The following is a 23,314-nucleotide window of genomic DNA, read 5'->3' as shown; positions in this document are numbered from 1 at the left end:
ATCCCGAGCATGAGGGAGCACAGGGACAGGTACATCTGAGGATGACGGCACAGGGACAGGTACATCCCGCCGACGAGGGGGCACAGGACAGGTGCACCCCGCGGATGAGGGAGCACAAGGACAGGTGCATCCCGAGGATGGCGGACAGGGACAGGTACATCCCGCGTGATGAGGGAGCACAGGGACAGGAACATCCCGAGGATGGCGGAGCGCAGGGACAGGTACAGCCGGTGGTGCGCATTTCGGCCGAAGTACGCTGACACTTAGCTGCAAACTGGCGACACTGCACGAGCGGGTGGACAACTGGTAGCGGGTGGCCACAGCGAGGATACGAATAGGAGTGACACAATCTTCTGTCGAGAATAATACGCAAGAACTTCAGTGTCGGGGAATGGTAAAACCGCCTATAAAACTTCAGCGCGTTAGTTTGTCGAGGCATATTTGAATATTTCGTTCAGTCAAAATTGACAAGGACCTCGAGAGCCAAATGACGAAATCGTCAATGAAAGGCGTGCGACTCGTTGACGATAAGTCAAAGGACACAGCCTTGACGTTTTGACGACTGTTAAATTATTTTTTATGACTGGTTCGAACACAACCAGGTGGTCTAGTGGGCTTCGGTTTTTCCTAAAACCTCACCGAGAGCTGAAACGCACGTTGTTAGCCTCTAAAAACCGCATAAGTCGCGTACCGGTCGTCATTTTCTAACAGTTGACAAACAGGATGTCAGTGGAACGGGCTGATAGTTGAGGGAGTCCGTACCATCTCTGCCAGCCTTTAGGACAGCCACGAATATTGCTTCCCTCCATTACTTCGGAAACGTGTCACTGTCCCAGATCAAGCCAAATTTCGATAACGACTCAAGTGGCGCGTTGCTGAGGTTCTTTAGCAGTTCATTTGTGACGTCCTCCCATCCAGGTGCAACATTCCGCGTGCCGCGCAGCACTGCCCTGAACTCTTCTATCGAAAATCGGGAATTAGATGGCTTGAGGTTCTCAGAGCCAAAATCCGCGGCACGGATTGGGGCCGATGGGATGTTGTGCTGCCTGCCTGTGGCAGACCCGACGCGGCCTGAAGCTTGCGAGGTGCTGTGCTGCCTGCCTGTGGCAGACCCGCCGCGGCCTCAAGCTTGCGATGTGCTGTGCTGCCTGCCTACGCCTGAGGCTAGCAGGGTGTTGTGCTGCCTGCCTGTGCCTGACCCTCCGGCGCTGTGTGTGTACAGCTTCTCCCCTGGCCACGGACCGGCGAGCGCAGCACCGCTGGCCCTGGCCGTCGGCCGGGCGCGAGACTGAGCTCGAATGTCGCCCGCTGGGAGTCAGCTGGGCACGTACGGAGGGGTGACGCTCACCGGGGAAGTAAGAGCGGTCAGGCGCGCCTGCCGACGCTCCACCTTGGTGAAGTCCGGCTCCGAGGCGAGCGTCACGTCCAGCCGCACGCGGCCCTTCTCACGCCGATCACCTGGCGGTGGCAGGAGTGTCAATTCGAGTGCCAGATAGCCGCGCGAGGAATGATGAAACCGCCTAGTAGTGAGGCCCGGGTTCGAATCCCAGTTTCCCCATAGCCCCCGAGCACTTCTACGGCCAATGCAGCCGCTGCCGCCCCATACAAGGGGCGTGACGCGTCATGATCCCTTAATAAAAAGATGTCACGCAGATGTGCCGTCCCTTGGACCGACCCACGCGGCTACCCCAGCACTGCGCCGTTTCGCGGGGAGACTACAGCGCTGGACCAGCAGCGCGCCACGGCCGCTCCAGCACGACACCGCGGGAGGGGCACTACAGCTGACCGGATCATCACGACGGCTCGCCCCAGCACCTGGTCACCACACGGGCACCGGACACCAGCAGCACGCCACACATCGTGACCACACACCGCATGGGACTAAACCCCGCGTGGACCATCCACGTCGCTCCGGAAGCGCCATATACCACACCGGAGAGCCCAGCAGCGGCGAGGCCGGTGGGCGCGGACACGCCACCATACCACGCCGGAGAGCCCAGCAGCGGCGAGGCCGGTGGGCGCGGACACACCACTATAACACACCGGAGAGCCCAGCAGCGGCGAGGCCGGTGGGCGCGGACACGCCACCATACCACGCCGGAGAGCCCAGCAGCGGCGAGGCCGGCGGGCGCGGACACACCACTATGCCACGCCGGAGAGCCCAGCAGCGGCGAGGCTGGCGGGCGCGGACACACCACTATAACACACCGGAGAGCCCAGCAGCGGCGAGGCTGGCGGGCGCGGACACACCACTATAACACACGGAGAGCCCAGCAGCGGCGAGGCCCGTGGGCGCGGACACACCACTATGCCACGCCGGAGAGCCCAGCAGCGGCGAGGCTGGCGGGCGCGGACACACCACTATGCCACGCCGGAGAGCCCAGAAGCGGCGAGGCTGGCGGGCGCGGACACACCACTTTACCACATCGGAGGGCCCAGCAGCGAGGCCGGCGGGCGCGGACACACCGCACGCGGACCATCCACGTCGCTCGGGAAGCGCCATATACCACACCGGAGAGCCCAGCAGCGGCGAGGCCGGCGGGCGCGGACACACCACCCGCTGGCTTGCTCGCGGACATCGGCTCCCACTCGCCTTGCCCATCGCTCCGTACGAATCGGCCTTCAGCACGAAGCAGGTGGAGCCGGCGCTGAACAGCTCGTCCAGCGTTCCGTACTGGGAGAACGTCTGGTCCAGCGTGTCCAGATCACGGACGCACGTCTGTAGCGCGAACGGCTTCGGCGTCGGCGACCACTGAAGCGGGGCACCGGCGCGTCGTGAGAAAAGTGCCGGGCGCGGACCGGCCATGCGGGACGCTGTCGTCATCATAACCATCACCATCACAACCACCACCAGCATCATTGTGATCATCATCCTCTGCGTTTGGTATAAGTCACGAGTAACACGAGAGCGAGGGGCTACCCCTCGCTCTGCACACTTTTTCTTCCAGGCTTGAGTACTTGAGCACCGCCGGAGGGGATGCTCCGCTCGTTGCGAAGCGGCGGACGGCATCGCCCACCACGGCAGCAGGTGGGGAAGGTGCCGGAGAACGACTCCGGCCACGGCACAGAGCTGCGCGTCTCGGGAGCAGACCAGCGGCACACAGCGAGCAAGGCTGCGCCACACGGCAGCCGATCCGGTCCGCCGCGACAACAGCTGCGCATATCCGACGGGACCGCGAACCGCCCGCCACGCGCGCCCCGTGCGGGGGTCCGGGGGCCGGCCGTCGAGGCGCGGCCGGCGGGCGACATCCGAAGCCGGTGAGCTCACCTGCTTCTCGAGCGTGACGCTGCCGGCGCTGGTGGCGATGTACCTGCGCCCAGTCATCGGACGCCCGTACACCAGCAGCGGCACGTCGCCCGTCAGGATGCCGAACCGGCTCTCATACCTGTCAACATGGCGGCTGAGGAGCTCGGGACCTGCACGGCGGCTGAGGCGCCGGGGACCTGCACGGCGGCTGAAGCGCTAGAGACCTGCACGATGCCTGAGACGCTGGGACCTGCACGGCGTGGCCGTAGCGCGCGTGCATCACACGGTGGGGGGCGTCGGTAGGTGTCGTGAGAGACGGCACGCGCAAAAGACCGGCACACCATCGTTTTTTCGAGCACGTCGCTCTAACATGGCAGCGGTGCAGCTGATGGAGACCGCACCACGCGCCGTCGACAATGCCGAGCCGCCTGCAGTCGTTCTCTCGGCGACGGCTGTGCATGCGACAGATAGCATTCCCGGTGGTGCAACGAATGAGATGACGCCGGACAGTGCGGACGACACAAACCGGCGATCCTCACCTACCACCCGGTCACACCCCGCCACACACGCCGCCGTCGCCACCGCCGACGGGGGCGGCACGGCCCGGGCCGCCGGCGCGCCGCACTTACCCGTTTTTGATGTCATGCATCTGGCCGATCCAAACGGTCCGGTCGGCGTCGGTGAGCTTCTCCACCACCAGCTGGTCGGAGCCGGGCTTTAGCGTGTAGCGCCTCTCGATCGACGAGACTGCCGCCACCCTGTCGGAGGCGGCCGCAGGCAGCGTCAGCCCGACACACGCGCGAGGAACACCGGGGCTTCAGGCGGCCAGGGACGACGGAGGGTATCAGCCTGACACGCTGGGGAACACCGGGGCTTCAGGCGGCCAGGGACGACGGGGGTTATCAGCCTGACACGCTGGGGAACACCGGGGCTTCAGGCGGCCAGGGAGGACGGGGGTTATCAGCCTAACACGCTGGGGAACACCGGGGCTTCAGGCGGCCAGGAAGGACGGAGGGTATCAGCCTAACACGCTGGGAAACACCGGGGCTTCAGGCGGCCAGGGAGGACGGAGGGTATCAGCCTAACACGCAGGGAGGAACACCGGGCGTCAGGCGGCCAGGAAGGACGGAGAGCACCAGGCTGACGCGCACGGGGGTCTACGTGATGAGCCCGATATGGTAGCTAAAATAGATGGCCTCAGGCTGGGATAGAGTGGGACGGAGGCATACACCCACGCAAATGCAAAAACGTGATGAGAAACGGGGCATCAGCCCGACACGCACATTGAGAAACGTGATGAGCTTGATAAGAGCATAGAGCCTGTGCCATCCTGCCAAGAACGGGCCGAAGAGAGCGCGTGGGCGTGATACCGACAGGGAGATGTTATCAGTCAGACACGATCAAGAACACAATCCGTCGCTTAACAGATATATAAAGAGGCGTCACAATCCTAACTCGACATACAGGGCCCATCTGGACGTCATTCTGACGCTGGCGCGCGGAACAGACAAAAAAAACGACAGTTTTGGCGACTCACTTGGCCTCTGTGAGATGCGGCCACTGGACGAACACGGCGCGACCCAGCCGTCTGGCCTCGGCCGGCGCGTCCGGCTCGCTACCCTCCCAGCGGTCCTTCACCGTCAGAATCACACTCTCCCCGTTCGACGGCTGGCTGAACACCTTCACCTTCTGGCGCGACAGGTGGAACTGGAGGCAGACGCTCAGCGTCATTGGCGTCGTCAAGCTGCTGTCGAGAAATTCGCATGCCATCACCACTGTCATTAACACAATTCATAGTCAACATTCACTGGCACACATGCACTCATCGTGGATGTATCCCTGCCACGCCGAGCACGCCGCTGGCGCTGCTGGATGCCCGCTGTCATCCAGGTCAATGTCAAGCGACGTCCACCCCGGTTGACGCGCCGCGAAAAAAAATCAGATGCATTGCGAATCACGGGCTGGTTGAGTCGACAGCTCTCTTGTTGATGTTCCGCAGCTGAACAGCCTGGCCTGCCCCATCAGCAGCTGAACAGCTTGACCTGCCCCATCAGCAGCTGAACAGCCTGGTCTGCCTCATCAGCAGCTGAACAGCCTGGCCCCCCTATCAGCAAATGAACAGCCTGGCCTGCCCCATCAGCAGCTGAACAGCCTGGCCTGCCCCATCAGCAGCTGAACAGCCTGGCCTGCCCATCAGCAGCTGAACAGTCTGGTCTGCCCATCAGCAGCTGAACAGTCTGGTCTGCCCCATCAGCAGCTGAACAGCCTGGCCTGCCCCATCAGCAGCTGAACAGTCTGGTCTGCCCCATCAGCAGCTGAACAGCCTGGCCTGCCCCATCAGCAGCTGAACAGCCTGGCCTGCCCAATCAGCAGCTGAACAGCTTGACCTGCCCCATCAGCAGCTGAACGGCCTGGCCTGCCCCATCAGCAGCTGAACAGCCTGGCCTGCCCTATCAAGCTGAACAGCTTGACCTGCCCCATCAGCAGCTGAACGGCCTGGCCCGCCCCATCAGCAGCTGAACAGTCTGGTCTGCCCCATCAGCAGCTGAACAGTCTGGCCTGCCCCCTCAGCAGCTGAACAGCCTGGTCTGCCCCATCAGCAGCTGAACAGTCTGGCCTGCTCCCTCAGCAGCTGAACAGCCTTGTGTGTCTCATCAGCAACACACCACCACTCGGCCACCGAGTATTTGTAAACATGGGACATCAGATCTCTTGAATCCAAAGGGGCGCCACCGACATAAGGTTCGCAACGTACAATACCCCTCCGTCACATGACATCAACGATCGGCTTCGGCAGCGACCGAGCCGGCGCGCGCCGCCCGCCTCCCGTCCGCCGCGTCGCCGGCCCTCACCGAGTGCGCCACGTGCTTGAGCGTGGGGAAGCCGACGAACAGCAGGTCGAGCCGAGCGTTGGGCACAGGCCCTTGCGCAGCGCCGAACGGGCGGCGATGAATGGCTCGCGCGGGCGCACCGAGACGCGCGCGTACGTCCGCTCCAGCGCCGGGAAGTAGCCGGGCGAGGCGGTGGGCCCTGTGGACGGCGGCGGTGATCAGTCCCGGTCAGAGGGGCGGCCGCGCCCGGAGCAGCAGGCCACGCACGGCGCGGCCAGCAGCACCAAGACGCGACACGACGGCCAGCCCGCGCCCGCCGACGCCGTCACCTGCAGGCTCCGGCCACCTTCGGTCACCTCAGCGCGTGCACGGCTTCGGCGCCGACAGAAGGGCGCGCGCATGCTTCCGATTCCCGGCGCACTAGTGACGCGGAGAGCGAGGTCAGACCCCGACACAAGACACGCGACGCCCGTGTCACGCATCACGCGTACACGACGCACACAAGCACATAATCACACAGCTTCACACCATGCGCCGACTTTCCGCCACGCCACGCCGGGTGAGCGGGCGGGCGGGGGACTGGCCGCCAGCTGCGAGGCATGCCTCGCTGGGCGGGCGGTGACTGGTCTCCGGCCCCCGGCTGCCAGCATGGCCGTACCCTGGTCCTGGCTGGTGTACTGGAAGACGTGGGCGTCGCCGTGCACGTTGCGGGCTCGCTCCTCCTCTGTCAGTCGGGCGTACAGCGGCTGAATGGCTGCCAGCAGCCGCTCCTGCCACACAGCGCCGGCCACAGTCAATTCAGGCCGGACGCACCGGGTCAGGTCCGCGGCCCGCTCTCAACGCTGACGGCCGCTGGCCGGCCGGCAGGGAAAGTCGGCTACGGAGTCTACGGGTCGGGTGGAACTAATTTCACGGAGTAAATACTGGTTGTGGTATAAAGCCAATTAGGGTAAAAATACTTCCATCATAAACGTAATTTTCTTGAGAGTTGAAAAGATGAGATTTCAACCAGAAGGAAACTGGCGATCACTCCAGCGGAGCAGGCTTGAGACTACGAGCGGAACATTCGGCGTCGGACGGCAGGGATTCGGGCCAATGATTGGTTGCGACAGCTAAACACACATTTCATGTTTGCTGTACAGTAGATGCCCATACGGGGTACCGTCAGCGCCGCTGTTCCGCCCAGCGAGGCCACCGACCGGCCCTGCCGAGCGCGCGCAGTGGCGCGGACGCACGTGCGCACCTGATCGATGAAGGGAATCAGCACGACAGCCTCCCAGTCCTGCTGCTTGCCGTTCAGGTCCGTCTCGAAGTTCTCCGGGTAATATTCGAGGATGGGCGAGTCCAGCGACGTCATCAGCGGGCGCAGACACTCGGGTAGAGAGTCCTGACTGAAGTATAGGATACGTCCGTAACCATGGTGGCAAGCTCACAAACAGCGAACAATCGCTGCAAGCAAGATCATGACGTGAAAAAGAGCACTGAGGAGGCGGGCACGCCTCGCCGGGGTCCAGTCCGATCCTGCCAACCGAGCACGATGTGCAGGGGCTCAGAGTGCCCAGAAGTGGGATTCAAAGATCCTGGCAATGTACAGAAAAAGCAACGCAAAAGACCAGACTGCGGGACCGCAGGAACGAACAGCATTGCCATGACACGCTAGCCGTCACCACACTGCCCGCCAGTGCTGTGAGCACTGAGCGCAGGGACGCAGTGCCGCAGCCGCTGCTGACGCGCCGCCCGCCGGCGGGCACCCGGGCTGGCCTCGGGCCGCGGCGGCGGCGACGGCCGCCCCCGCTCACCTGGCGGCCGGTAGCACGGCCAGCAGCTGCTCGTAGGGCAGGAACGGACGGCCGTAGTCGAAGCGCACCACGTCGGCGACGGCGCAAAAGCCGCGCACGTCGCCGATGTATGGCGCGTAGTGCGACGGGAAGAACCACGACCACGAGCACACGCCGTCGTAGTAGTAGTGCAGGATCCACTGCACGGCGCGCACGAACTCGACCGCCTGCCGCACGGCCGCCTCGCTGCCGGAGGGGGGGAGGAGCAAGGGTCAGAGGGTCACAGGTCACGGACGCGGGCGGCACCGCCGGGCTTGCCGCGGATCCTCCGCTCAGCGACTGCCGAGCACGTTCGAAGGGAGTGTTCGACCGGTGCGGAGAACGGCCGTACGATCAGGGATATTGGCAGGCCTGGGCAATGGCACAACTAGAGTACACCCCAAACCCGGTCGGAGGACGACAATGGGGCTCGGACAAATACAGCTAGTTCCGCTAGATGCATACAAAGCTAGTTATTCCGACCGCTAAGAAGGACCGCGACTACAGGACTAAATCAAATACGACTACCCCCGCCAATACTTTGCAACAGGACCACACAAGCCCATGCGATGTCCTTATGTAATGCGTTGTCCCACAGTCTGACAGCGGCGACCAAAGCCCCTTCGGCGCCCAGGCCGGCGGCAGGAGCACTGTCGACGACCAGCGCCGGCCTTACGGCGTGATATCAATGTCCATCTTGGTCTTGTAGTAGTGGCGCCGCTGCTGCCGGTACTCCAGCTCGGCCATCGACTCGTCCCCCTCCAGCAGGTCGTCATCGATGTTGGTGTGGATCTCACTGAACTGCGCGGCACAGGCGAGCGGGGTTAGAGGCAGGGTCGGCCAAAGGTGCGGGGCGGGGTTAGCGGCAGGGGCGGAGGTGCGGGACGGGGTTAGCGGCAGGGTCGGCCCAGGGTGCGGGGCCGGGTTAGCGGCAGGGTAGGCCCACGTGCGGGGCGGGGTTAGCGGCAGGGTCGGCCCAGGGTGCGGAGTTGGGTTAGCGGCAGGGTCGGCGCAGGTGCGGGGCGGGGTCAGCGGCAGGGTCGGCCCACATGCGGGGCCGGATTGGGAGAGGCCGGCCCGGCGCCTTCAGGCGGCCTGCCGTGACTCCCGTCTGCAATCTGCCGTCCAGTGCGGCGGAGTAGCGCGCCCACAGGCGGTGAGCAGTACGAATTATTCGACGCCCATTGGTGACTTTCAGTGACCTTTTAATTGTGGACCATTCTACACACATTGCGTGATGCGGACCGCCGGCTCCGCCGGCGTTCACGAGACCCATGTTCGTACGCCGACTCGGATTCAATGACTCGGGACTCGTGTACATATCTTGCAAAACTTGTATTTTTTCGGCTAAGGGAAATGTCAATAGCTCGCCGCTCTGCGGTTGCTGTCCCTATGCCCAGCAATGGAACATCCCATAACAGTCCCCAGCAATAGTCCCCTAGTCCCAAGCAGCCTTACCACAGACTTGTTCTTAGCTGGTTCCAACTCCTCCTCTGCCACACCATCCAGAGCGTCGAACATGCTGAAGTCCTCGAAGTCATCACGCCCCTTCAGCTTGAACTTCGTCTGAAAAGTCATGGCAGTGCTTCAGGCTTAACTTGACGGCCAGGCCGCAACTTAAGCCTCCGGTCAATTGGTCCAATTTGTGAGCATCAATTATGATTGCATTCAACACTTAAGTGCTGGCATCCACAGCAACACATATAAGTCGTAATCAGTATCCACTGGCGCACTCAGCGGGGCGGGCAGAGCGGTTAAACGCCAGTGTTCTGACCAAAGCCCATGGAGACGGCGAGCCACCGCACGGTACAAAGTACACCACAGTTCCTGACCGCAGGGCACACTTCGAAGCCACGGGGTACGGTACACCTCAGGCGTCGCCGCGCAGCCCCGCGCGGCACCGGCCTTCGTGATGTCACCGCGCCCACCGCCGTGACGTCACGCCGCGCGGGCCGGCCCGGGCGTGAGCCCACCTTGGAGCCGGTCTTCTTATACCGCACGTCCTCGGGTCCGCGTTTGCTCCTGAGCCAGCGCCGGTCGGCGGCGGAGTCCTCCAGTCTCTCCATCTCCCACTGGGCCAGCTGCTGCATGAACGCCTCGAACCGGTCCAGCACCAGCGTGCCGCCGTCGTTGATGTACCCTGCCGCGGTCGGCGCGCGCCAAGCGGTCACGGCTGCCACCCACGACCGCCACCACAAACCAAGCTGGCGGGCGGCGAGACATGGCCACGGGCCGACACCGACACTGTGAGCGGCACAGGGGGAAAGGACAAGATGGGTACGGAAAAAGGCAATAGAAACAGAAGAGGGCGAAGCAGATTGCACCGGGCTATCGGACGCTGTCACGGCCGCGACTGGCGGGATAAAACACGGACATCCGCCTGTTCAATAACGATCACAGAGAGGCGACATTCAGCCGCTAAGTGAAAACAACAGAAAACTGCATCGTTGGGCGGGAAGCGGACTCGGACGATCCCCTGCAGCCGTCGGTGATGGCCAGCTGAGAGCGGCCCTAATTGGCAGGCGGGGTGTCGGTCGAACCCCTCCCCCTGGCCCTGCCCGCCTCAGCGTCCCGCCGGCGGTCCCCCTGGCTGGCGAGCTCAGACTGACCTTCCAGCGTGGGCAGCACCTGCTTGTAGCAGCTGTACAGGATTGGCAGGGCGTCCTCCTTGATGTGCAGGTTGGGTAGGTGCGGCACAAAGTCGTTACCCACCAGAAAGCCCATCATAACCTGCGGCGGAGCGTCGATGAGATGACAGCACGCGCTGGAGCGAGCCGGGCCGGCAGAAGACCCGGCAGCGGCGGACTCGGGTAGACACCTCACAGGCCAGGCCCTCCAGAGCACTGACCAGACCGCATCAAACGGCGGCCGGACGGCGGGGAGCCTGCCGTGTCCGCCGCTCCGCTCGTGGCGAGCAGCTGAGAGCGACCCTGGTTGACGGCTGGCAGGCGGGTGGGGGTCGGTAAGTCTCGAGTCCCCCTGAGCGCGGCCGCAGTACACGCCGGGTCATACGTTCATCTGCCAGATGGAACCATGGCAATGACCAGTGTGCTCTGAATGGTGGGCGGGCTTCCAGTGGCGTTACAACTACCTCAATGGATGTTACGCACAGGGGCGTAATTTTCGCAAGATTGAGGGGGAAGGGGGGGGGAAGCGGTGGAAAAGGACGAAACCTTTCACCAAAATACGCCAGAAAACCACTGTCACCCGAATTTGGCCCGCTTTGTCCTCAGATTGTGCGGGGAGCCATGTTAGGGGAGCGGGTGGAAGCCTACCTAACTCTATAGAAAACTACACCCCTGATTATGCAAGCAGCGAACTTAGCGCTTGAGCCATGGTATGAGCGGGCCTTAGCACGACCGCCATTGGCGCCATGGATAACATGTGCGAAGCGTTCCGCTGGCCGCTCACCTTACACGTTTTACCGCTGGCAGAAATCAAACAGCAGGAGACAACACAGGACAACACATCATTAACCTGCACGCGGCCGACATCGGAGCATGAAAACAGAAAGGCTGACCAAGTCTTGCACCGGGCGATCGGCGCCGCTACCCCGTCGTCACAGGCTGACAAGCAGCCCTTCGTCGTCGCAAACAAATGGCCGAATACACTCGATGGCGCTGGACCACCGCCGGCCGCTTACCCAGTCGTCAATGATGCGTTCAATATCGAATTCGAACGGAAGCGCAGCCTTCAGGTCACTGAACTCGTACTCCAGGTACTCGCGGAAGAGGCTGAGGTGTAACAGGTAGAAAGTCATCTCCTCTGGCACCGTCGTCCGCTTGGACTGCTGCCTGGTGAACAGCACCTGGACCGGGCGGAGGCCAGAGGTCAGAGGTCAGAGGTCAGAGGTCGGAGGAAGTCATAGGTCAGAGGAGGTCAGAGCGTTATAATGCAGCTGGCCCAGATGTCATACTGCTTTAAATGATAACCTGACACTGTGCACCACACTTGCATTAATGTGACAAAACAAAGACAAGAAGTAGAAACCATTACCGGCTTCGGCGCCGCAGCGGCGCACACACGACAACGGCGCAGAACTGCGTACGAGCGGCCTTCCTTGATGACGTCACACGAAAGCCGCGCGCAGCAGGGCCGGCTGACGTCCGGCAGGGCACTACAGGAGGGCGTTCGGCGGCGCCCCGGCGCGGGCCCCAGACTGACCTCCTCCCGGAGCAGGGCGAAGTGCGGCTCGTGCGTGCACAGCCCCAGGACGATGAGGTCAGCGTCCAGGCCGTACAGACAGTGGCGCGTGTTGTGGTCGTACTCTGGCAGCGATTTTTCGTAGCGGATAAACTCCATGACCTTGTGCTCGCCCTCGCCCGGCACCTGCGGCCGACAGGGCTCAGCGGCGGCCAGGTACGGCAGGCACGGACACCTCCCCGAATGGTGCACCGCTGCTAGCACAAAAACGTTTGCCCACAAAACCGCTACGACGGAACTCTTGGATGAAATCACGTCCCAGGTAAAGAGCTTCCCGGCATGTCTTATGTGCAAACTTACTACTACACGGCAGCACTGCAATGGACAACACTTCAACACAACAGGGAAAGGACTTCTACAGACAAAACTTCCGCATGATACATCTACGGACCAAATTTCAACCCGACAAAGCCGTACCCTATCAACCTGCTACGCGATATCATTCCTGCGACATGCGGATGCTACGCACGAGGCTTTCAAGCAACATTACTTCTACGCACATAATGCAACTATTGTCGAAGCTTCCAATGGAAAAACTTCTAGACAAAACCCCGATACGGCAGGGCTTCCGGCGGCGCAACTTCGATGTCTATATAAACCGCCACTGACACTTTCTCCTTCCTACACTTTCACGCGAGGGTACTTCTACAGACAATCACTGCAAGATTTCCAACGACAAAGCTTACACTTGACAACGATCCTACACGAAAATAAAACACTGCGGCCAAAATACCCACGCGGCAATGTTTTCAACTGCACATCACAGCTATGACAACAGGCCAACTAGTTATGGCATTGAGCGTCATGACGGTCAGCTGCATTGTCATGAGTTGGCCGTAGCGTGGGCGGTCCCACGCCAAGATCACGTTGACATTTTAGTCCAGGGGCGAACTGTTTGGGTGACATTCTGCGCACTCCCAGAAACGGCTAGCTTCATTGTTATCCGCCAGTGGCGTGCTTTGCCCGTTGCGCCCATACTGCTCAAATGGGTCCCGGGTCCAGAAGCATGCAGCAAAGCCTGCTGCACAACACGACGAAGAATGTATGTGACCACATAAATCAAAGTACCGCCTCCTCTTGGAACATCCTCTCACCCGCCGCAAATGATCCATCCAGGCTTTGGACGTGACCAAACGACCTCTCAAACCCGTGAAGCCCCCAAACCACCCGGTGGGCGCGGCCGGGCCGGGTCCAGTATCGTCAGCCAGCCGGCCGGTGCTATCCTCACGTCATGGCCACCGTCAGCTGGTGCTATCCTCACGTCGTGGCCACGGTCAGCCGGTGCTATCCTCACGTCATGGCCACCGTCAGCCGGTGCTATCCTCACGTCATGGCCACCGTCAGCCGGTGCTATCCTCACGTCATGGCCACCGTCAGCCGGTGCTATCCTCACGTCATGGCCACCGTCAGCCGGTGCTATCCTCACGTCATGGCCACCGTCAGCCGGTGCTATCCTCACGTCATGGCCGGAGAGAATGACGCGCAGCCCCTTCCACAGCGGGTCCGTTGACATCTTCATGGCCACGAAGTACTGCAGCTGCCGGTTGAGCCGACACATGAAGCCAGTGCCGGGCGTGATGCAGTTGGAGTCGAAGCGCTTCTCGGATGGCAGCGTCTCGCCGCGGGCGAGCGCCTCGCGCTCGCGATCCTGCGCCTCGCGCACTGATCGGAACCTGGCAACGGCAAGCAGTTCAGGAGCGGTCGGCAGCCGCTGGGGAGAGCCGCGATAGGGGAAGGTCAACTTATGCGCTTATATCTAAACCATTGTCACATTGTCTCTGCCTTCGGAATTTGAATGTACTTGGTCTCACCCCTTCCCTTTTCTTTTTACATTCATTTTTTCCACAACATTAATGCAGTATTTCAGCGATCACCACCGAACGCTCCGAAACTAATGGAAATGAACTTAGAGCACAGTGAGTGACGACCTCATATGTGGACGCCGATCATCCACTTACCTGCGGGCGCCGATCATCCACTCATCTGTGGGCACTGATGATCCACTCATCTGTGGGCACTGATCATCCACTCACCTGTGGACGCCGATCATCCACTCACCTGTGGACGCCGATCATCCACTCACCTGTGGACGCCGATCATCAACTCATCTGTGGGCACTGATCATCCACTCATCTGTGGGCACTGATCATCCACTCATCTGTGGGCACTGATCATCCACTCATCTGTGGGCACTGATCATCCACTCATCTGTGGGCACTGATCATCCACTCATCTGTGGGCACTGATCATCCACTCATCTGTGGGCACTGATCATCCACTCATCTGTGGGCACTCACCTGCGGGCGCCGATCATCAACTCATTCGCGAGCGCTAATCACCCACTCACCTGCGGCCTCGCTGCTGGTTCATCTTTGCGCGCGGCGCCACTCCATCCACAGCCATGAAGAACACCTTTTTGGGTCTGATCATCCGAAAAAGCACCTGCATACAAAAGCACGCTACTACACCCGCCATGGGCGTGTGTATGCATACACAAATTCATTTGACACATATGCACATCAATTCTCAAGCCGGCCAGATATTCAGAGCAGCATGTAACAGGGTTGTATGTTGGAGACAGGCCTCCACTAATGTACAATAAATTGTGTCATTTCTGGATCAACCCACAACTGCCAATCATTTCCTGTCATCAGTGTGTCATCACACTTTGTACCTGTTATGTCAATGCTTACAATAGTACACAACACATGTCATGTATCACTCATGGTGCTGTGGCACTCTCTCTGTGTGAGATTAATTACAGGTTTATTGCCAGGGTACACCTGATCCTACAGGAACTAGAAGCAAGGAATATAGCTGTGACCCCTAAATGAATGATTGCCAACATTAGCACATAACACAGCTATGGTAAAACAAATTAAAGACACTGTTTGGCAACTAATCCAATGAGCAGACCTGACCTGTGAGACCTGGGGTTAAGACAAAACCAAAATCAAAAGGGGGGACACTCTTCTCGGTCTTCACCCCACCCAGCATACTGGTTCAGGGCTGTGAGGTCTTCTGACATGGAAATGATGCACCAAATTAGTGATCAAACAGAACTGATCCCACTGGTTACCATGCATTGCAAAACTATGAACAAAACTGGGCAATTTTAATACTAAATTTATTCAAAATGGTTCACATGGATGGTTTTGGACTTAGAGCACCTGCTATGCATGCCTTATTGCATGCACCCTGAAAACCGCCACCCAAGTTGCATTGACCAGTTCAACAGATATTTTGCCTCCATCCTTTCACCAGGCAAGAACGTGGAGGGCTTTACACTCCACACAGGGCTGTGGCACAGCTCTTCCAGCCCTATGTTGACCCCCACTCAGCCAGATGACCTTTCCATTTTAGTCAGACCAAACAATGTGCCCATTCTGTGACTCATACCCAGTAATGCTACATTGTAAATTCAGCTTCTTTCCCATTGACCACCAACATGGCAGGGTGGGGATGATCATGAATGGCTGGCAGGGATTACCCTTACATGCACAGGTACTGATCTTTTTACATTACAGAATCATGAGATCAAGTTTTACAGTGTTTAATAACTAATATCAATTTTTTGTTTCATTTATCAATGAAGGGTAGAACAATCAGAAGACAAATGAGAAAATTTGATGGAGAAAGCACAATCCCAAAGCATTTCTTTCCATATCATTGAGAGCTTGGCAGTGTCATATCAGCATGAGACATCAACTTACCTCAATATAATGAAAAATATTCTGGAAAATAGCCTCCCTCGGTGATGCGAAAATGTGGGTTTGAGTCATCAGGATGAGAACATGGATTGAATGATGCCATTCATGTCCAGGTACAGGTTGTCAAACTCTGGATCTGAAAAATCCAGCACAAGTTATTGCAGGTGCTTCAAAGACATCTAACACTTCATACATATGCTGTTAGGGGCAAATAGCATCAGACATCATCAACATTTGTACCTTACACTGCAAGAACACATTCTACATCCATTGATATTATTATGACATGAAGTACCAAAATAATCATAAAACAGATAAGCCTTGGGAATATCTTACCACCATACCTTCAAACTCTATCAATCATGATAATAATTGCAGATGTCGGTCTGTTACACTGGTAGCACAATGCTGACACATTTAGGCCTCCCACCAGTAGAAGGTTGGCATGTACTTTTCATAGGGGAGCTTTTGTGTACTGGTCATTGATCAGTCAAGGTGGCTTAATATGACACCTTAATGTAGTAGAAAATAATGTAGCATATGATGTTGCACACCTCTACATATCAACAGGACAGTGATGAGTTGTAGGAGGCTGTATGGGTTGTAGATGGGGGAATGACAAACATGATAAGTAGGAGTAGGCATAGGGGTAGGAGAAGGGTAGAGTGGAATGGAAGTGGAAGTGGGAGTGGGAGCGGGAGCAGGGCGGGGGGTGGGATGGGGATGGGGATGGGGATGGGGATGGGGATGGGGCTGGGGCTGGGGCTGGGGCTGGGAGTGGGAGTGGGAGCGGGAGCGGGAGCGGGTATGGGTGAGAGTGGGCATTGGGGTGGGGTAGGTCACATTCAGTTAGGTTAGGTTAGTTAGCTGTGTACAATTATATTACTGGGCAGCTTCAAAACATATTTTGAGTATCTGAATATGTCAAATTAAGGTACTATATCAACTTATCAAATGCCAATATGCAAAAGTTGCATCTTGAATAGAAGAAACTAGCCCTCAGCTCCAACCTCAAATTGGAAGCTGGCCCCTGATCCACTGGATGGCATTGATGCACCCTCAGCTCCACCTTAAATTGGAAGCTGGCCCTGATCCACTGGGATGGCATTGATGCACCCTCAGCTCCACCTTGAATTGGAAGCTGACCCTGATCCATTGGGATGGCATTAACTCACCAGTATTATACCATTAGTGTCATAGGCCAATGTCTGCTGTTGCTATTATAATCATGGTGTATATATAATAAGATCATAACTTATGAATATGTCATGGTTTTTCTGCCTTAAAGAATTTAATTAATGTACAAGGTGCTCTGCACTCCACACTCCCACTTCCACTCCCACTCCCACAAGGGATGTACAAATCACCAACTTGACCCCTATACCTGATACTACAAACATCAACATGCATCCCTGCAGATAGGCATCTAGTTTGGCAAGCAACATTTGTAATAGGAATGCTAATCTAAATGACCAATACAGCCCAGCAACACATTTTATCACATTTGTCCAGCTATACCCAGGGACTTCTACACATTTGCACACAAAAAGGGCGCGTATCATGGTAATAAAACAGTCATTCCTGAGCACAGATTGACACTGCCAAGTAATTATAATCAGCATCATATCAAACTGGACAAAAAAGCAGCATGCCTAAATGTGATAAGCATCCCTTCCAATGCAGTACACACCTGATAATCCTTGACCACCTCACTCAAGCAGGGATATCTTTGAGACATCCATCTAAAAAATTTGGGAACACCCATGCTTAAAGCTTGTCTATTTGGACGGTGTTGCACTTGTGTGATGACACGCTTAAGTCCCTGGACTTGGTTTACTTCACAGCTGCCGTACTGCTGCCTTTAGATGAGACCCCCACAGTTTAAAATAACCGATGAATTGGGCGACTTGCACACTTGTTGCGTACTTGTCTTCTTGTTTCTTAATTCCAATCACTTGGTTCCACGGGACGATCGCAAATCCGCGCTCGCACCACCGCCCCCCACTCGCACACACGAGCCCTGCAACCGCAAAGCCCCGCACAAGCCACGGCGCTTCCCTTGCTGCGCTACGAATGCAAAGAATGCCTGTTTCGTCACATTGCGCCCCTAAAGCTCGAAGCTGATGTTGAAGCATATGGTCTACCACTTTTCACCAATAATATTCGTTCTTCAAGAATCCACCCAATCACAACGCTGTATTGCCCAAAACTGTTCTGTTGATCTATCACTTCGAACTTCTACCAGCCGCACACCCAGGACACTGAATACAAATATGGCGTCCCCCAAGGGGGCCGTTCATATTGGATCCGCGTGGATTCAAAAGAGAATTAAGCTTAGGCCCCAAAAAAGAGGCATCCATTTGGTGACAGATGAAATTTTGAGGCATTTGCCAGAGATTAAAAAGTTTTCAGTAGGGCTATGTCACGTTCAGAGTGAGTGAAAATGCTTTTCTTACTGCGTCTCAATTGTCTGGTCTTGCTATCGCATCAAACACTGCCATGAATTTTCCGCTTACTACCTTGGGAGGTCCATCTTAGCATGTAGCAGGCCCATTATGCAATGTATGCAGTGTGAAAATTACATGGACATTTATAAGGCATGTAACAGACACTGACATGCATACTGTTGCCATGCCATATATGCTATATATACATGGTCCAGTTTGCAAACCAGGGCAAACATGCCAGCAAGATGTTTAGGGCAGATGGAATATTGTTAGAATAGGACAGTAAGCTTTCCGATTGGAGGCAGATTTTTTGACCATGCATGTCACCCATAAATATGGTGTGTCATCAGATTTGGTCCTTGACTACAGTGCTACCTGTTTTTGTATGCTGTGGGCGCATGATGCTCTTAACGTGCCAGTCCAGTGGCTTCTTCTGTGGATATTAATGACTTACCTCAAATAGGGATGTGTGCCCCACCCATACCCAAACTACATGTTGTTGAAATCTGCCATGGTTTGGACCAGGGCATGTCACTCAGCCTCCTGAGAGTATGTTCTCGAGTGTAGGTCAGTGCTTCCTGGTATGCAAATGTGAAAGATAAATGTAACCTGCTTTAAGGTCCTATTATGTGTGTGCATGTAGCCAGTCTGTTGCATGTAATGCATGGTTTTTATTGATGTAGGTAAGATGCCAATTTTAGTTAGGGTTACAACTTTTTGTCACACATCAGCCACACTTGCACTGCTCTTTGTTACTGCCCAAAAGCAATAACTAATGAATGCACTTGGTTGTGATATGTTTGGATGACATAGATTGGGAAGCAGACACTCTGACGGATGGAGTGATATGGGCACACATTGACCTGAGGTTAGTGCTAAAAAATTCATCCACTGTAGCAGGTGCCTTCCTGACATATGTGTGCCAAACCTTCTGCTTATGTGAGCCAAGCACAGGCTAAGCCAAAGTTTGCTGAATGTTTAATTTTTAATGTGTCACTAACTTTCCTTTGCATCATCATGACTCTCTGGAGCATTGGCTCTATGTACTTAACTTGGTGGTGACCATGCACCCAACTTTGACCACTCAGATGTATGGCATACTTGCTCTGAAGTTGTTGTGGTGATGTCTGCTCTACTTTGAAATAGGTGCTCAGCATAATGTGCATCTCTTTGCAGTGTAGAGAAGGGGTGGACAGCATATAACATTTAAAACATATGCTCTTCAAACATTTCTGTTGAGTATTGTGTATAGTAAGCTGAAGTCCTATGATTTTTTTTGTACAAAATTGTCTGTGTCTTTTTGGGGATTAAGTGTCCAACTGTTTGAAATAGTTGTACAGAATGGACACTGAGTGGAGCACAACATTCCCGTCTTCCTACAAAGGATCCACCTTTGCCCAGTGTCCTTGCTGCCATACAAGCCATTTGAGCATGTAATTTTTTGAGTGGCAACAGAGCCCTTACTGTGTATGAGTGTCATGCTCCCCCATCAGTATCCTGGAATAAGTGCAATAAGTTTGGCAATGTAGTATGCCAAACTTGGTACATTGATAACCTTGCAGTGTGTAAAAAAAAGGAAAAAGTTGTATTCATTGAGCATATGAATAAGTATGTGTGGTGCTGCCTGGTCCACAGGCATGTTCCCAAGTTACCAATATTGTCCACCCAGAGCAAGCTGAGGTATAGAATGGTACAACCCACACAATAATTATCAGATGGCTTAGCTTATGTTTTTGCCTCCAACTGTAGGCCTTTTTGCGGTTTGTGAATATTGTAACATCAGTGAATGAATCCATGATGTCTGATATTTGGCTATTGCTTGTAGTCTCATTCAGGTTCAGGGACCAAAGAGGTGGTAGATTTATTACTGCTGTCTTTAAATGAAACTTTTAAATGACACATGATATCCTTTTCCAGTACTACACACATCAGCAAGTTTGTCATTGAATGAAAATTGGGATCCAAATGTTCGCGTGGATATGGAGACCATGCTTAACAAAATAGTGCCTGAGGTAATGTATCTGATTCCTCTCCACCTCTGTGAGTGATTGGCAGGAGGTGCTTGGAAAAGCAGGCTTTGTTGGTGGGATTTCTGATACCATGCAATGGCTTAAGTATGATGTGTAATGACAATACATTTTTAAAGAAAGTGAATATGTATTAAAAGCCACATGTTGCACTTTGCCATTGTGTGGCAGCATCATGGTGTTTCAGGCACTTCTGTTTTGAATTAAGAGCAAGTTATTGTGTCACTTCATGTGCTGCAGCCACATGTGCAGGTGGAGCTCATTGGTTCCATCATGTTGATGATGCCAATTATAGCCCCATAAAGGGATAATATGGAAGCATTCTTGGTGTCTTTTATCTTGCCTGGAGGCTTTTCTTTTGTCTAGCATCATCCCTCAAATGTTTGGTGAGTTTGAAGTGAGCATCCCATGTTGTCAGAGATGTTGTGTCATTGTTTGATAACTCATTCATAAGGTCATGGAAAGGGTCACAATGTTTGTAGCTGTTGTCCATCAACAGGAAATGTGCAATGGAGCTACAAATGGCTCTATTATCCCTCACTGGGCAAGGTGTGACATGTCTTGACTGAATGCAACTAAGAAGCGGTTTTGTTTCAGAACCTCCCATACAAGCACTGCGCCGAAGGTCCTGACGATATGGTATGTTGGTCTGTACTCGTGTACTCGTTAGTGCCCACCGCTGTGTAGAAAGAATACCGGTGTTAACCAATTCGGTACAGGAAAACGGCGTGTCGTATGTAGGGTACATCTTCATCAGCATAGACCCAGTAGTTCTAGTTCATGGTAGTTATTTGTGTCCAATACCTGAAGTACGCCCAGTATATCTGAAGTCATTGGTGCATTGAAGCTCCCTTCGCAGAGATATTCGAAACCCCGGCGTATTTTGTGCCGAACCTATATTGAGATATCCGGTAGCCGCCGGTGTTGTAGTTGTATTACGTACCCACCTGTTTTTCCACAGCCAGCGCATGTAAAAGCATGCTTTCTGGGCTCTTCGCTGACGGTTCCTATCACCGATGGCCGATTACATGTAGGAACGTGGCAGGTACGCTCTCCGTGATGTCCGTATGTCACAGAGCCTCACTACGTCTTCGTGCAGTGTGCTGAATTCTAAGCTAAGGCAACTGATTCCCAGAAGTCAGCGAAAGCGCTGATGTTGTCAGCCGCTGTTCGCTGGCGGCCGGGTTTAGTGAAGCAGGCGCGTTGTTGGGAATAAACGCCAGTTTCGAAATTGTTCCTTCGTACGCTTGAGCATATTTTTATGGTTGATATAAGGTTCTGAAGCGACCCCAACCGCGTCATGATGCCGTGGCTGAGGCAAGCTGCGCATTTGGTGCGTATAAAAACGTAACAGTTTCGGTAACGCGTGTAAGCAGGCCGCGTCGTGTTCTGCTGTGACGTCCGGCGGTTGTATCACGTCAGAGGCAAATGCTCGGTGGAATGGTATGCGTAAATCATACCAACCAGTGGATGTTCCCTAAGCGCTTTGAACTGCCGTAGGTCAGCGACCTAACGAAGTACGTCTAAATTGTTTATGCTAAACGATCCGCTATTTCAGTGTCTACAGCTGTGCAAAATTTGTCGCACTACGCCGCGTCGTTCGGAACCCATTCCGGACAAACCTTTGGCGGGCGGGGGGGGGGCAATCTGTCCCCCACCCCCAACCCCACGCGAGTGCGTGCTAACACAATCAGCCATCAAACGTGAATCCTGACGGCCGTTTCGTGCTGTTGTCTCTGTTGCCGCCGTCCAGCCTTTGTGTGATACAGCGGTATAACCTGACCGTAGCGTTATGTATGGTGTTTCGCGCCGTTCTTGTCGCGTCGTGACCGTCACGTCGCCCGCAATGCTGTTGTGCGCCGTTTGTGGCTCGAGTACCCTGCCTGTGATCGTGTCCAGCCCGGCGCCGTCCCATCGCGTGCATATGACCGTGTCCAGCCCGGCAGCGTCCCATCGCGTGTATGCGACCGTGTCCAGCCCGGCAGCGTCCCATCGCGTGCATGTGACCGTGTCCAGCCTGACGCTGTCCCAACGCGTGCATGTGACCGTGTCCAGCCTGGCAGCGTCCCATCGCGTGCATGTGACCGTGTCCAGCCTGACGCTGTCCCAACGCGTGCATGTGACCGTGTCCAGCCTGGCAGCGTTCCATCGCGTGCATGTGACCGTGTTCAGCTCCGGCAGCGTCCCGTCGCACGCGTATGACCATGTCCAGCCCGGCACCGTCTCATCGCGCGCGTGTAACGTCGCCGTCGCTGCCGCCGTCGCCAGGGCATCTGGCTGTGTGAGCACCGGGACGAGGCGGGCGCGCGCAAGCTGGTGGTGACGCTGAACGGCTGCCCGCGCGACGGACCCACGCCCAACTCGCCGCTCTCACCGCTGGCGTCGACCAACAGCAGCAGATAGGCCCGGCCGGCCCCGCCCCCGCCTCATGAGCCAGCTGATCACGGCGGCCGCGCCGCCCCTCTCCGCCGCCGGTGGCCGGCCGCGCCGCGTCAGCGCGGCTTGGGAGGCGCCCGCCGGCGTCGCCCCGTGCGCGGAAACGGTGATCTAGTCGCAATGAATTTTATACTGGCGCTTGTTACGTGTGTTGAGGGTGCGCGGGTGGGCCGTGTGGGGCTGATGGATGGTGTGGCCGCTCGGTCGATCTCACGTGCCGCCGCACCGGTGGGGCTCAGCTGGCGCGGCCACCGCCTGCCTGCGCCGGCCGCCGCTAGTTGCAGCGTCGCCCGCGCGCGCAGGCGTGCTCCCGCCGCGGACGCGGCCTCGCGTGCGGCGCGCACCCGCGCTCGTCCGCTCCGCTCGTCTTCCAGTCGTGGTCGGGACACGGCGGTCGTGACGCGCGTGCTGTGGGCGGAGTCCGCGCGCCGCCGTCGCTGGCCGGTCTCGGCTCGGCCTGCCTGGGCTGCGGCGTCCCCTGCACAGCGGAGGAGCGGGCCCGAGCGCCGGCCCACGCGGTGTGGCGCCGCGCGACACTGGCTCCGCCCGGCGCTGGCGACGTCCCCGGCGGCCGCGCCGCCCCGGCGCGCGGGGTG

At 56.6% G+C, this 23,314-nt stretch overlaps 3 protein-coding genes across 3 annotated transcripts in view; 1 reads left to right on the top strand and 2 right to left on the bottom strand.

The window, feature by feature from the left end:
* LOC119098424 (motile sperm domain-containing protein 2) overlaps positions 1 to 4,798 on the bottom strand; it is a 21,513-nt gene extending 16,715 nt beyond the window's left edge. Inside the window, exons 1-5 of the mRNA XM_037221339.1 lie at positions 4,785 to 4,798; positions 3,877 to 4,005; positions 3,269 to 3,386; positions 2,590 to 2,752; positions 1,332 to 1,458 (exon numbers count right to left, since the gene is read on the bottom strand). Of these exons, the coding sequence (XP_037077234.1) occupies positions 1,332 to 1,458; positions 2,590 to 2,752; positions 3,269 to 3,386; positions 3,877 to 3,896 (428 nt within the window). The 5' untranslated portion in view covers positions 3,897 to 4,005; positions 4,785 to 4,798. The remainder of the gene's footprint in view (positions 1 to 1,331; positions 1,459 to 2,589; positions 2,753 to 3,268; positions 3,387 to 3,876; positions 4,006 to 4,784) is intronic.
* A 1,366-nt stretch (positions 4,799 to 6,164) lies between these two features.
* LOC119098422 (5'-3' exoribonuclease 1-like) lies at positions 6,165 to 17,679 on the bottom strand (the record flags this gene model as incomplete). The annotated part of the gene is made up of 14 exons (XM_037221338.1): positions 17,499 to 17,679; positions 15,812 to 15,832; positions 14,446 to 14,540; positions 13,558 to 13,771; positions 12,060 to 12,224; positions 11,539 to 11,703; positions 10,505 to 10,625; positions 9,869 to 10,035; positions 9,354 to 9,461; positions 8,572 to 8,696; positions 7,878 to 8,102; positions 7,322 to 7,469; positions 6,737 to 6,848; positions 6,165 to 6,277 (listed from the first exon to the last, which is right to left on the bottom strand). Coding segments are annotated over exons 1-14 (1,854 nt in total), but the record flags the coding sequence as incomplete, so codon positions are not given.
* A 429-nt stretch (positions 17,680 to 18,108) lies between these two features.
* On the top strand, positions 18,109 to 22,973 carry LOC119097910 (UPF0047 protein YjbQ-like). Its single transcript, XM_037220857.1, has 5 exons — positions 18,109 to 18,241; positions 20,173 to 20,267; positions 20,880 to 20,921; positions 21,244 to 21,327; positions 22,551 to 22,973. The coding sequence occupies exons 2-5, from the start codon at positions 20,235 to 20,237 to the stop codon at positions 22,683 to 22,685; spliced, it is 294 nt and encodes a 97-aa protein (XP_037076752.1). The 5' UTR covers positions 18,109 to 18,241; positions 20,173 to 20,234; the 3' UTR covers positions 22,686 to 22,973.
* Positions 22,974 to 23,314: the final 341 nt, after the last annotated feature.

Source organism: Pollicipes pollicipes, unplaced genomic scaffold (assembly GCF_011947565.3).
Source record: "Pollicipes pollicipes isolate AB1234 unplaced genomic scaffold, Ppol_2.1 Scaffold_4740;HRSCAF=5597_pilon_pilon_pilon, whole genome shotgun sequence".
Classification (NCBI taxonomy): Eukaryota; Metazoa; Arthropoda; class Thecostraca; order Pollicipedomorpha; family Pollicipedidae; genus Pollicipes; species Pollicipes pollicipes.
Note: the sequence above shows the minus strand (reverse complement) of the source record. Positions and strands in the feature narration are given on the sequence as shown.

Bases quoted from the DNA above. Each gene is read 5' to 3' on its own strand.
- LOC119097910 (XM_037220857.1), top strand. From the start codon at position 20,235: ATGGAGACCATGCTTAACAAAATAGTGCCTGAG. The intron at 20,922-21,243 runs GTATGTTGGTCT...GTTTTTCCACAG, and splicing joins CCGAAGGTCCTGACGATATG to CCAGCGCATGTAAAAGCATG. The intron at 21,328-22,550 runs GTACGCTCTCCG...CGCCGTCGCCAG, and splicing joins TACATGTAGGAACGTGGCAG to GGCATCTGGCTGTGTGAGCA.